We start from the raw sequence: 12,440 nt of genomic DNA on the forward strand, positions 1-12,440 counted from the left end.
AAATAAAATCACCCTTGTCCTCGGGGCACTTTAAAAATGGTGTTCCCTGAAAAATGGGGATATAGAAAAGGGAAGAGACCAAATAGATGTATAACTCCTACAGGAGTCTCTATATCCCTATAGCCCAGTGCCCCCATCCCCCATAGATGGATGACTAATGGGTACATTTTACTATTACAGAGGGTAACAACAAAAACCTCACACACATACCTACTACACTGGAAGATACCAGGTTATTTATGTGTCGTCCACTCGCTCCAGCCTTCAGAAACACATTGCTACTGTTGGCGTAATTCAACAGTGTTTCTGGTAGCGATTTGCCAAGGGGTAGGGAACCTTTAGCTCGAATCTAAACAAAAGAATAAGACATGTCATATTTGCGTGTGAAACACAAATAAGACCTTGGACACTTCTTGTACATGAATACACAAAGACAGCCGCACTTTGACCATTATTATTGCCAAATGGAAGGCAGCGCTATATTTGCTTGTACTGCGTGCCCAGGCGTCAGTAACATGTCCAGCTTATGCGATGGACAACCCAAATTTACAAAACCACAATGATTTAATGAAGAGTAAAGGCGATAATAAACCTTCTGCATGATTTTTCTTGCTCGTTTAATCTGCTTGATGTACCACTGGGCGGCTGGAAGGGAGCAGCGAGCTGCCCTCAGCAGTAGAAGGATTCGCTGGAGGACTCCAGACAGCTTCTGGCGATTGCTCTTCTCCGCTGCCAAGAGAAAGTCACCGGGGTCCTCCTAAGCATTGCAAAGCCATACGATTAGATGAAAGAGAACCTTGACAACATAACAGATCACTTCAATAGTAACTATGCTGTTAATTAGGAAGTAATTAGATGTTATTATCCAACAATTATGTTTGCAATCAGGAGCTAGCCTAGACAGCAACAAGCAAACATGCATAGACAGTGTCTGGTCCATTAGGCTCCACACATTCTCCCACCAGACCAATCATGCATTCTGGGTTGGAGGAATCCGCGGGCATTTTTCCACCTGGCCTAGGATGTCTCATTACTACAGCATGGTAATGTGAGAATCTGCCTTTGTATAGTACAAATCTGTGCGACGGTACAGTATGTGGAAGCCCATCGCACCCACTGTTCTTCCATCTGCGGCCTCAGCAGTCATTTACTAGTATCTGGACTTACTCCAGTCCAGTGTTGGGTGCAGAAGATCCGTCTGAAACGGACGACCCATCTCGGTCTGAACACTATGAATGAACAATGTCAATGACATCATATACTGGTTTCAATTTTTTTGTTTTGGGGGGGAGGGGGGGGGGGGGGGAGAGGGGTTTTGGTTATATCTGCAATACAATGTCTTAAGCTGGGCATACACACTATACAATTATATGGCCAATCTGCCAGATCTGTATAGTTGGAATGAAGATCTGGTAATGGATGAGATCAAATGACAATGGACCATTTGCACTCAAACACTGTGATGTAACCAATTTGTCTGAATGATAGGTTTTGTCCATTTTCCAGTGTTTGGGAGCAAGTGGTCGATTGTCATTTGATCTTATCCATTATCAGATTTTCATTCCAACCAACCAGATCTGGCAGATGATCTGCCAGATAACTGTATGCTATTTTGTTTTGTTGGTGTCAAATGTTATGGAAACTTGTAATAATGACGTGGTGTTTTGTTTGTTTGCTTGTTTGTATATCAAAACCTCATGCCAAAAAAATAAAATAAAATGAGGCTCCTTGCACACTGAATATTGTAGTGTGAAATACATTCTATATGCACCACAGCTCATACATACACCATTTATATTTCATTTTCACCTGATGAGATCCATTTCACTCACTTACTGCCATTCATTTTCAAGGGTACATCAGAACTCTGGGGGTAATTCTGAGTTGATCGCAGCAGCAAATTTGTTAGCAGTTGGGCAAAACCATGTGCACTGCAGGGAGGCAGATATAACATTTGCAGAGAGAGTTAGATTTGGGTGGGTTATATTGTTTCTGTGCAGGGTCAATACTGGCTGCTTTATTTTTACACTGCAATTTAGATTTCAGTTTGAACACACCCCACCCAAATCTACTCTCTCTGCACATGTTACATCTGCAGTGCACATGGTTTTGCCCAACTGCTAACAAATTTGCTGCTGCGATCAACTCTGAATTAGGCCCCCTGTGTATACATAAATCTGTGCACTATACAACCTGCAGAGGTCTGGAAGTTTAGAAACACTTACTTCACTGACAGAAGAGGGCTGGGGGCAGTACAGAGGTGGTGCTGGCAGGTACAGCCGCTCCGGCACTAGACCAGACAGCTTCCTGCTGAGATCCTTGGCTGACTCCATTAGCTGGTGCAAGGTTTCGGTAAGGATCTCTGCATCAGCCATTACCGCTGCCTTCAGCATCTCCTGCACTGAACTGAACAGTACATCTGCATCCTCTTCCTCAATGGGATCTACACGGTGCAGAAATGAAATGCAATTTAGAAGTTTTGATACTCTCCCCTTACATCCCTAGGACGCACGCACACAGAAGTTCTTCTCTCATATACAGCGGTCACTTGTGGCCTGGACATTAGACAGCAGCAATTACCAGTGAACTGTTTGGCCTCAGTATGACCCTTATGTAAGGTCTCTGAATTTGGAGGCTGGCCGAGGAACGCCTGTAGCTTCTCCTGGAATATGTGTGCAGGGGACAGGTACAGCGGCATTGGTGGAACCTTTTCCTTATTTCTGAAATCAAGTAAAATAAAAGATGGGTTAAAACACTTCTATAAAAAAAAAAACAACAGGTGATGAAGTTGACCGTAGTAACCAATCAGCCTCTAGTTGCCATTTTATAGAATGCACTTGAATAATGATAGCTAGGAGCTTATTGGTTGCTATGGACAACTTCTCGAATTGTCCTCTTTAGAAGGTTTGATACATCTCCCCCTTAGCAGTGTTTCTATGGTTGTAGCCCCAGAGGACGGTCACAGAATAGTAACTCACTCATCAGGAACATTTTCTATGTGCACGTTATAAGCCACGGCCATTGAAACAGACATCTTCCAGTCTCCTAGCTTGTCTGCCAGCCACGCAGCCTCCAGTATCAAGCCTCCAACCAGCAGCAGGTCCAAAGCATACTCTACAGTCCATACGCTGGAGAGATTCTGATCTCGGACCACGCCAGCCACGATACTATGCTGTAGAGTAATGACCCTTGGAAACCGGTCTGGAAGAAATGCACAAATTCATTCATTGCCTGCACTTCCAGCACATCAGAGGTCCAGAGGAGGACTAGAGCATTTCTGTACAGCTGGTCAAACTACACACAAGATAGGCTGAAGAAAACAGGACCCCACATCAACGTACTAATTGTGGGGAGGAGATTGTGACTGGCCCAGATTTGGAGAGTGATAAACTGCACGTTGATTGGCAGCAAATTATTATACAGTGACTGAAAATGAGAGAGATTTATGAAAACTTGGAGAGATTTACTGTATGTGGAGAGTGGTAACTTACAATCAGCTCCTAACTGTCATTTTTCAAACACATCCTGCAACATGGCAGTGAGGAGCTGATTGGTTGGTATTTTATAAGCATGTAATTTATCACTCTCCAAGGCTTGATAAATCTGTGCCTCAATTCTTTGCCACAATGTCCAGCTACACGCATTAACACTTACTGCAGTCAATGAAAAGTCATGCGACGAAGGCAAACTATTAAACAGTTTAAAAGAATTAATGTGACTTAAGCAAAATAAGGAGTTTAAAAAGACTATGATTGGTCAATATCTGTCTACCATTATTTAAGCATTTGAGTTTTATATATTACCCAAAAAAAATATACCCTCCAGAGGGCAAATTGAAGATATTTTGTAAAATTCCAATTAAACACATTTCCTGAAGTCCTCTAAGGTGTGTAGTAAGGATTAAACAGTAACAGCAAGGTTGGGGAAATGGTTAGCATTACCGCCTCATAGCACTGACATCTTCTGTTCAATTCTCAGCACAGTCCTAACAGTGTGGAGTTTGTATGTTCTCTGAGTGCTTGCCTGGGTTTCCTACAGGTGCATCGGTTTCCTCCCAGAATCCAAAAATATACTGTAGGATAATTGGATCCCGACAACATTAACCGTAGTTTGTATGTACATGTTGTAGGGCAAGCCTGGCCAACCTGTGGCTCTCCAGCTGTTGTGAAACTACAGGTCCCAGCATGACCTGACATTGTTCTGCTATTTGGGAATGCTAAAACTGTGTAAGGGCATGCTGGGATGTATAGTTTCACAACAGACGGAGAGCCACAGATTTGCCAGGCCAGTTGTAGGGAATATAGACTGTAATCTGATGTGACTGGACAAACACTCTGTGTAACGTGCTGCATATGTGTGTGCTATATAAATAACTGGTAATAATTTAATCTTTAGCAAGAGAGCTATTTCATATCTCAGTGTTATATACAGACTGTAGCACTGCATAGTGCATACATATAGCCTGCGCCACTACATCTGGAACTAAAGGTCTCTAACATTTTAATGTGATTAATACCACTTTTCCACTAGCTCAGGGCGCACATTGACCAGTGTTTTTTGGTAGGGAAAACGGCTCCCTCTACCCGGGTAGCTACTGCCCCTTTCAGATTGACATAGCCGGGTTGCACCCGGGAATGTGTACACGGGTGCTTCCCAGGTGAGACCCCTTTCAGACTTGCGGCCCGACGCGGCATATTGCCGGGTTGGGGACGTCACCGCTGACGCTACCGGAGGCAGTGCTTGGAGATGATCATCTCCAAGCACCGCCTCCTCCTATGCAGGGAACGGGTGCCGGGTCGATTTGACTCTGTTTACCCGTTCACACTACACGCATCCCGGGTCGATTCCGGCTTTAACCCAGGTCACGACCTGGGATGAAGTGACGGGACGCTCGACCCGGGATATTCTTTCAGGACCCTTTCACACTGAGCAAATTCCCCGGTTGATGCGCGTTCATGTGCAATAACCCGGGAAATATTTGTCAGTGTGAAAGGAGTATACCTGGGTTGGACCTGGGAATGACCCTGGTAAGGGTGTAGTGTAAATGGGTTACCCAGGTCATCCAACCCGGGACCAGTTTACAGCATGTGAGAGGCCATACCTCCCTGACTGCAGTGTCCCGCGGGTGGCCGGGAGGTTGGGGGGGACAGCGCATGCTGTCATCGCTGCTGTCTGTCCTGCTATGTAGACAGCAGAGCTGGCTGGGAAAGTGTGTGCCAGAGGCTGGGGGCAGCCCAGCAGCTTCCAGAGTGGTGGCTAGCATCGAATTGGTGGCATGGCCTAATGGGACCGAGGCCATGCCCCGAGGGTCCCGATCTGCTGGTTTTCGGAGCTTGGAGATGACGTCATCTCCAAGCACCGGCCAGAAGACACTGCACCCGGGTGCAGTGTAAACGGCGCCTACCCGGGATATTCCGGGTCGGCGCATTGCGGAAAAAGTAGATTTATGGTAGACTTACCATGGTTAAATCTCTTTCTGATAGGTACACTGGGTTCCACAGGGAATACATTGGGGTGTAGAGATGGATCTTGATCCAGAGGCACCAACAGGCTAAAGCTTTAGACTGTCTCAGGATGCATTGCGGGGCCTCCTCTATAACCCCACCTCCAGGCACTGTGAGCTCAGTTTTGAAACCAGTCCAATGCAGAAACAGGTAAAAGAGAAGGCAGATGTTAGTCACATAGAACCACGTTCTCACGACAGGAGAAGGGACTAGCGGCTAATTCCATACAAAACCCAAAGAAGCTAAGTGCGTCAGGGTGGGCGCCCTGTGGAACCCAGTGTACCTTGCAGAAAGAGATTTAACCATGGTACAGTAAGTCTACCATAAATATCCTTTTCTGCAGCGAGGTACACTGTGTTCCACAGGGAATATGATAGTGTAGGAGCTTCCGCAGTATAGCAAATATATATTGATTCACGCTTTTTAGCATTTATTAAGATATTTACTGTTAATCACAAAATGGGTTCATGTGTCCTTAAGAAAATATTGCTGAGTTGGTCAGAATACTATATTTGCTGAATATCTTGTCCTAAAGCATGACTTGTACAAAGACAAATGCAACATTAAATGTATCCAAGGCGGACAAAGCAACACCAGATATATCCAAGGCTAATTGAGAAGAATGCTGAAAGAAATCTTCTGAGTTTATGTCCGAAAGACTGATAAACGAAACAATAACCATTTTCAAGGCTGTTCTAGTTGCCACTTGGAACATTGTATGACAATCGATGAATTTCAAGACATACATGGTGTATTCTGATTGGCTAAATGTATTGGCAAACATGAATCCTTTGTTTTCAAGCTATAAATAATAAAGCTATGACGGCCCCTAGCAGGTCATTTATGATTTGCTTCGGTTACACATGAACTTGTGTCATCTTATCATTCATTGACCTCCAACCGGTTGCTAAAGGAACAGAATTCTGACTGATGACTGCAGAGAGTTTATAGACCAGACCTGAATAGGTTAACATACCCTAACATTTGGGGGCATCGTCCCGGGATATTCCAGCATCTCCTCCACTGGCAACAAATCCTCAGATCTTTCAGGAACCGCTGATGACAAAAACCGGTAAGTGAGACTTAATGTGTAGATTTCTACCTGCTCACTTGGCTCAGCGTTTTCTTGAATGCATCTGGGAAAGTCCAGTCGAGAAGATCAGAGAATATCTTAAAGAGCCCAGTATCAGTCAGAAGAAGAAAATTTTTTTTAAGGTAAAATATATATTGTGATGTTATATTGTTGAATTGTGGGTAAATATCTTCAGCTAATTTGTCACAAGTGTACAGGGGGAATTAATCAAATATTCAGAAAAATTTTACATTTTTAAAAGGTGGCGTATGGCCAAAGTGTATTCTAATGCTGATAAACAGTTTGAATTGAGAAATAACCAAAGAGGTGTATGCAAATCTTGTACCTGTGTTGTTGTGTTAAGAAAATACAAAGGGTCTGTAGCACCGAGATTGGTGGCAATTACAAGCACTGAATTCTCATTTGGTTATGTGGAAAATGATGACGAATTTTATTGTACAATAGGTTGTCATTTTAAAAAGAGAATTGTTGGAACATTACATTGAGAATGATTGGTCTAACATCATAACCTATTGGCCTAGGAACCACATAATCCCAGGTCTAAGACCCATTTGCCCGTGCAGCCTCAAACAGCTGCCGTGCACACAGATAACAGATATAGCATTTACTGTCATCCTTGTTTTTGTATCCTTGCACTGTTGTATGTACTCTGTCAATATGCTTTTGAAAAGGTGGGGGGAGTCGGGGTTGTCTGCTGAATAATGAAACCAGTGTCAGTAACTAGATTCTCCTGCACACATTGTACTGTATATATTGTATGTCCCTATGCAAGACAGTTAAGGGGTAGGATTGGGTCAGTAATAAAGAACAGCTACTGTCTGAAAGAAAACAAGGGATAAACTTACATGGTAACACCAATAGAAAGGAGACTCAGGTATGATTGCCTGCGGTGCACAGGACACATAATTTTCCAGACACAAGGTGAACGAATTCCAAGAATAGTGGGGAGTTTACCAAGAACACAAGGAACAACAGGGATACTGGTACAAGCAGGAGTCTATATAGGCAGGGAAATAGACCCTTGGAGTGACTTAACAATAATATTAGGGACGCATCTCAGTGATCCAGAAGAAATAATCTATTATGCAGGTCTCACTTGGGGAGCAGTACTAATAGATTTTCCACCAATACAGGGAGGAAGGGGCAACACTACAACCCCAGTCATTTGTCCACAGACGGATTTAAGGAGCTCTTTAGGTACAAGGATAGAAGAAATTCTTCAGAGTCAGCATCTCACAAGGAGATTTTAATTCCCTCATAAGGAGTTACTAAAATACCACATCAGGAGGGGTTCCGCGCACGTTCACCCAGGCATGGGAGCGCGGTCTGTAAAGATGTCAGGGCCTGACAAACCCGTGGATATTGTTAGTAACAGGGAGGGAAGAAAAGCTCTGAAAGGAGATTTTAAGTCCCTCATAAGGGGTTACTAAAATACCACATCAGGATGGGTTCAAACCCGTGGATATTGTTAGTAACAGGGAGGGGAGGAAAGCTCTGAAAGGAATAAGTAACATTTTCAAAAGAGCAGGTTTTCCGTCAGAAGGGACACTAGACTAAGAGAAATGGGAAAAATTTGCCTCCTGTAACAAGAGTTGGATAATTAAGCATAATTGTAGAGATCAAGCATCCATCTGGATCACTGTAAAAGAATTAGAAGCAGAGAATAGAATGATTTCCCCATTGTACCAGAGTACCCAATAGCACCACAACCAGCGTTAAACTCACTGCCTGTAATTTCAGCAACAGCACCTGCACACTATACCCCACCCCTATACCCAGACATGCATGCACACCCAGGTACCCCTAGTATGAACAGAATTAAATCACCTGCAAGCTCACTAACAGTGAAATTGAAAAGAGATGAACCAGGAAAAGAGTGGCGAATAATCAGCCCTATCTTGGAAGGATCTGTGGTTGAAAACCCGAATGATTTACCTGAGCTATGTGTACAGAGTATGCCCCAGTGTCCTGATACTTTATCACAAGAAACCCCAACAAGATCAAACCAAAGAAACTGGGCACCTAAAGTTCCCCTCATGTTTAAACGAGTGGTAGACACCTGGAATCAAGCTATGAGTCCAGTAAACAATAGTCCACAATCAGGAACTATAGGCGAAAGGGTGCAAATCAGGCGGAGAGGAGAAGCAAGGGATCAAGACACAGCTTCTACAGCTTTTCATGCCCAGGTACCTAATGTACAGAATAAAGTGACATATTTTCCAGAAAGATTGTGTCCGGTATGTTAGTTTTGCATTCCAGAAGGATATGAACATTGCCCAAATTGTGAAAACTGGATTTCACCCCATGAACCGCCATGCCAAGATAACTATGCAACCAGAAATGCTGAAAGACGGTCAGCATTGCCTATTGCTCTGTATCCAGTACAAGTGCAGAGAATACGCAACACAAATGATGCAACCAGGGTGGATGAACCATACATCGTACAGAGCCAACACCACAAACCCTGGTATGGCAACGACCTCGCAAAAATAGTTGCAGAGTCCCCAGATCCTAGAAAAAACCCAACAGCATTTTATGCCTATATGGAAAGAATTCAAGCCATATGGACACCAGCATGGGTCGACTATCACCAGTTGTGTGAGGCTATACTAGGACCAGGAACAGCTCAAGCAGTAAGCACCATGGCAGCAGCAATTGCAGCAAACAATTGCCCAGCCATAGAGGCCGTTCCGACAGAGGAAAATAGAACAACGTTTGAAAGTGGAAAGATGTACATGACAAGACTTAAGAGATGGTGTCATGCACAGACACTCAGGGCACCAGCAGCCCCAGACTTGAAACAGGAGAAGACTGAGTCCATCAGAACTTACTATGATAAAGTCACTATACGACACACAAGATGATAGAATATGAGGGTGTGCAACTCCTGTGTCGGCAACAGTGTACTCAGTCACCACTGGCAGTTCGATTAAAGTGACTTTACCCACAGGAGACACAAGGGTTTCAAGAGCTGTTTTTATGCACAACCAGATTCCTCTACATTTACTTACAGATCAGGCCATTGCAACGACTGGGTTGGGAGGTTAAGCCCTACCCCTGCAAGAAAGCAAAGATGTAACCTGAAATACAAGCTTGCTATACAAGTCTATCTCTCACAGGAAAAGTAAGACAAAGAGGAACAACAACTCCCAGCATGAACATCATTATGTTGAACACCAGCCTGGGTGGACTTGGACTAAGAAGATGACATGCCAGCAGCAGTGAGAAAGAATATGCAAGTGAAGAAAGGACAAAGTATGAAGAATAATGAATGAATCATAAAGAGAGGTGATTGAAAAAAGAAAAGTTGAGAAACAATATGAAGGTCGCATGAAAGTTTGGAGACTAAAGGAAGTCTGCTTTAAAAAGGACAAAGAAAGACATCCGACAAGTGGTCAGTACTACATGGCAAGATTACAGAGATAATGCCATGATTTAAAGCAACAGAAGCTCCGGGGTTTAAAGCAAATGATAAGGAACAAGACAGAAAAAGTTCCAGAAGACAAATAAATGATGCTTCTTCTGCCAATATGAAGTACAAGCTTCTTCAGGTACTCCCCAGTGAACATAATGTCTCCAGAGGAAACAGCAGAAGGTATAATTACAGTCACCTTGCCCACTGGAGAAATATGTTTGTGCCTAATGAATACTGGAGCCAGCACACGCAGAAGACAGCAGAGGGAGATACCACAAGAACTGATGAATTCAGAAATTCTTAAAAGGACAGGAGATGCAAGAACTACAGTCACCAATACCAGCCCAGTTCTTGACCTCGGAGTACATGTCCAGTGACTTTGCTGAAGCACAATGTACTAAAGCTTATCCAAGGAGAATACAGTACACACCAGTAGAAGTTTAACTTTCCAGCAACTTATCAAAGGAAAGAACAAAAAGCTATTTAGCAGCAAGTTAGAACAGAAGTTCAGTATTGGCTCATTCCCGCAGTACCAGTTGTAGAAGAAAGTAAGCAATACTACTGGACCAGGATAGCCCTGTGGAGGGGCTATATCACCAAGTGATTTATCCACAAAACACACAGCTAAATACAGGATGTGAATGAACTGTTGATTGCCACCACTACTAAAAGAAGCACCAAGAAGGGGCAGTGTCCTTAGTGAAGTTTCTGGAAGAACAAGACTGCAGATCCTCAAAAGGAGAAATTGCAGCTAGTCAAGCAAGAGTTAATCTTCCAAGGACACTCATGGTACCCGATATCTAACAAAAGTGAGAAGAAAAAGATTTATACTGCAAGCTAAGATGCCAACTAGTGTCAAGCAAGTCAGATGATCATTCCTGGGCCTAGTAGGACACTACAGAACATGGATACCTCTAGCACCAGTCTACATGCAAGCATTGTATGACAACACTGAAAGGGAGGAGGGTCCGCATCCTACATACAGCAACAGATGAATTAAGCTATTGCACACTTGGAAACAGCAGTTGCCTCATCTCAAGCCCTAGAACTACCTGACTATTAAAGAAAGAGGCCATACATAGAAGTCCTTACGCAAAATCATGGACTGAGGTGAAGACCAGTGGCCTACAACTCAAGCAAGCTTGACAGCAGTAATCAAAGAGCACCTACCGGCATCAGAGCAGTGATAGCAGCAACAGTCCTAGCAGAGTATAAGAGCACAGACACAGTGCTGAATCAGTAGTCCTAGAAGAGGACAAGAGCACAGGCATAGTGCTGAATCATGAACTTATCATCCAGGGTCCACATGCAGGTACAGAGAAGCTTCAACAAGCAAGAACCAAACACCTGTCAGTGGCAAGGTTGACCATGTATGAAGTAGCACTGCCAGAGTGCGACAAGTAACCATCAGAAGATGTATTACCCTCAACTCAGCAACCCTTTTCCAACATTAATCAATAAAGGTGTTGAATCTCAAGATTCAAAAGGAGGGAAAAACAGATTATCTACTGATGAATGGGAAAGCCAGAAGTTTCTAACATTCACTCACGAAGGTAAACAATATTGTTGGACACGATTACCCCAAGGGGGAGCAACCAGTCCATCAGATTTCTCAGAGGCAATGGCATTAATCCTACAAAAAGGAAACAGCATCACTACTCATCTTTTTGGCAGAAGAAGATTGCAGAGTGTCAAATGCCAAACTACAGCTAGTACAGAAAAGAGTTATCTTTTTAGGACACTGCATATCCCAAGGAACAAGGCATCTTACTGATGAAAGAACAAAAGCAATAACTCAAGCAAAAACCCCAAGAACATTAAAAGAAATCAGAGCTTTCCTGGGCCTTATTGGTTCTTGCAGAGAATGGATACCCTCAGCCTCATTACTGATGCATCCCCTATATGAATTAACAAAAAAGGAGGCGTCAGCAGAAAACAGGGACACCATTGAAGAAGCAGTAAGAAAACTAAAGCAAGCCATAATAACAGCCCCAGCATTAGGATTGCCTGATTACAAAGAGCCTTTTAACCTATTCTGCCATGAAAACAGAGGGCATTCTTTAGGGGTGCTCACCCAGAAATACGGACCAAAACAAAGACCAGTGGCATACTGTTCAGCCCAGCTGGATCTGATTATCAGAGGAGCACCATCCTGTGTCCGAGCAGTGGCAGCAGCAGCAATACTGAGGGAAAAGGTGACAGACCTTGTGCTTGATCATCCACTGTGTATACAAGTACCGCACGCTGTCACAGAAATACTAAGTCAAGCAAAAACCAAGCATCTTTCTGCAGCCAGACTTACCAAATATGAAGTAGCGCTATTAAGCGCCTCCCATGTCACCATCACAAGATGCACTGTACTACACCCAGCTACACTCCTTCCCATCAACGATTCAAAAGAGGGGAGGAGAGGGGGAAATGGTAATGA

The 12,440-nt window shown here is 43.6% G+C and overlaps 1 protein-coding gene across 6 annotated transcripts in view; it reads right to left on the reverse strand.

The window, feature by feature from the left end:
• The window catches only part of CPLANE1 (ciliogenesis and planar polarity effector complex subunit 1), a 250,462-nt gene that overhangs the window by 114,253 nt on the left and 123,769 nt on the right, over window positions 1-12,440 (reverse strand). For all 6 annotated transcript variants that reach the window (XM_063961138.1, XM_063961144.1, XM_063961157.1 and 3 more), the window contains exons 17-21: window positions 2,979-3,201; window positions 2,581-2,720; window positions 2,226-2,443; window positions 593-757; window positions 211-349 (exon numbers count right to left, since the gene is read on the reverse strand). In XM_063961138.1, coding sequence (XP_063817208.1) covers window positions 211-349; window positions 593-757; window positions 2,226-2,443; window positions 2,581-2,720; window positions 2,979-3,201 — 885 coding nt within the window. The remainder of the gene's footprint in view (window positions 1-210; window positions 350-592; window positions 758-2,225; window positions 2,444-2,580; window positions 2,721-2,978; window positions 3,202-12,440) is intronic.

Source organism: Pseudophryne corroboree, chromosome 1, assembly GCF_028390025.1.
Source record: "Pseudophryne corroboree isolate aPseCor3 chromosome 1, aPseCor3.hap2, whole genome shotgun sequence".
NCBI classification, from domain to species: domain Eukaryota; kingdom Metazoa; phylum Chordata; class Amphibia; order Anura; family Myobatrachidae; genus Pseudophryne; species Pseudophryne corroboree.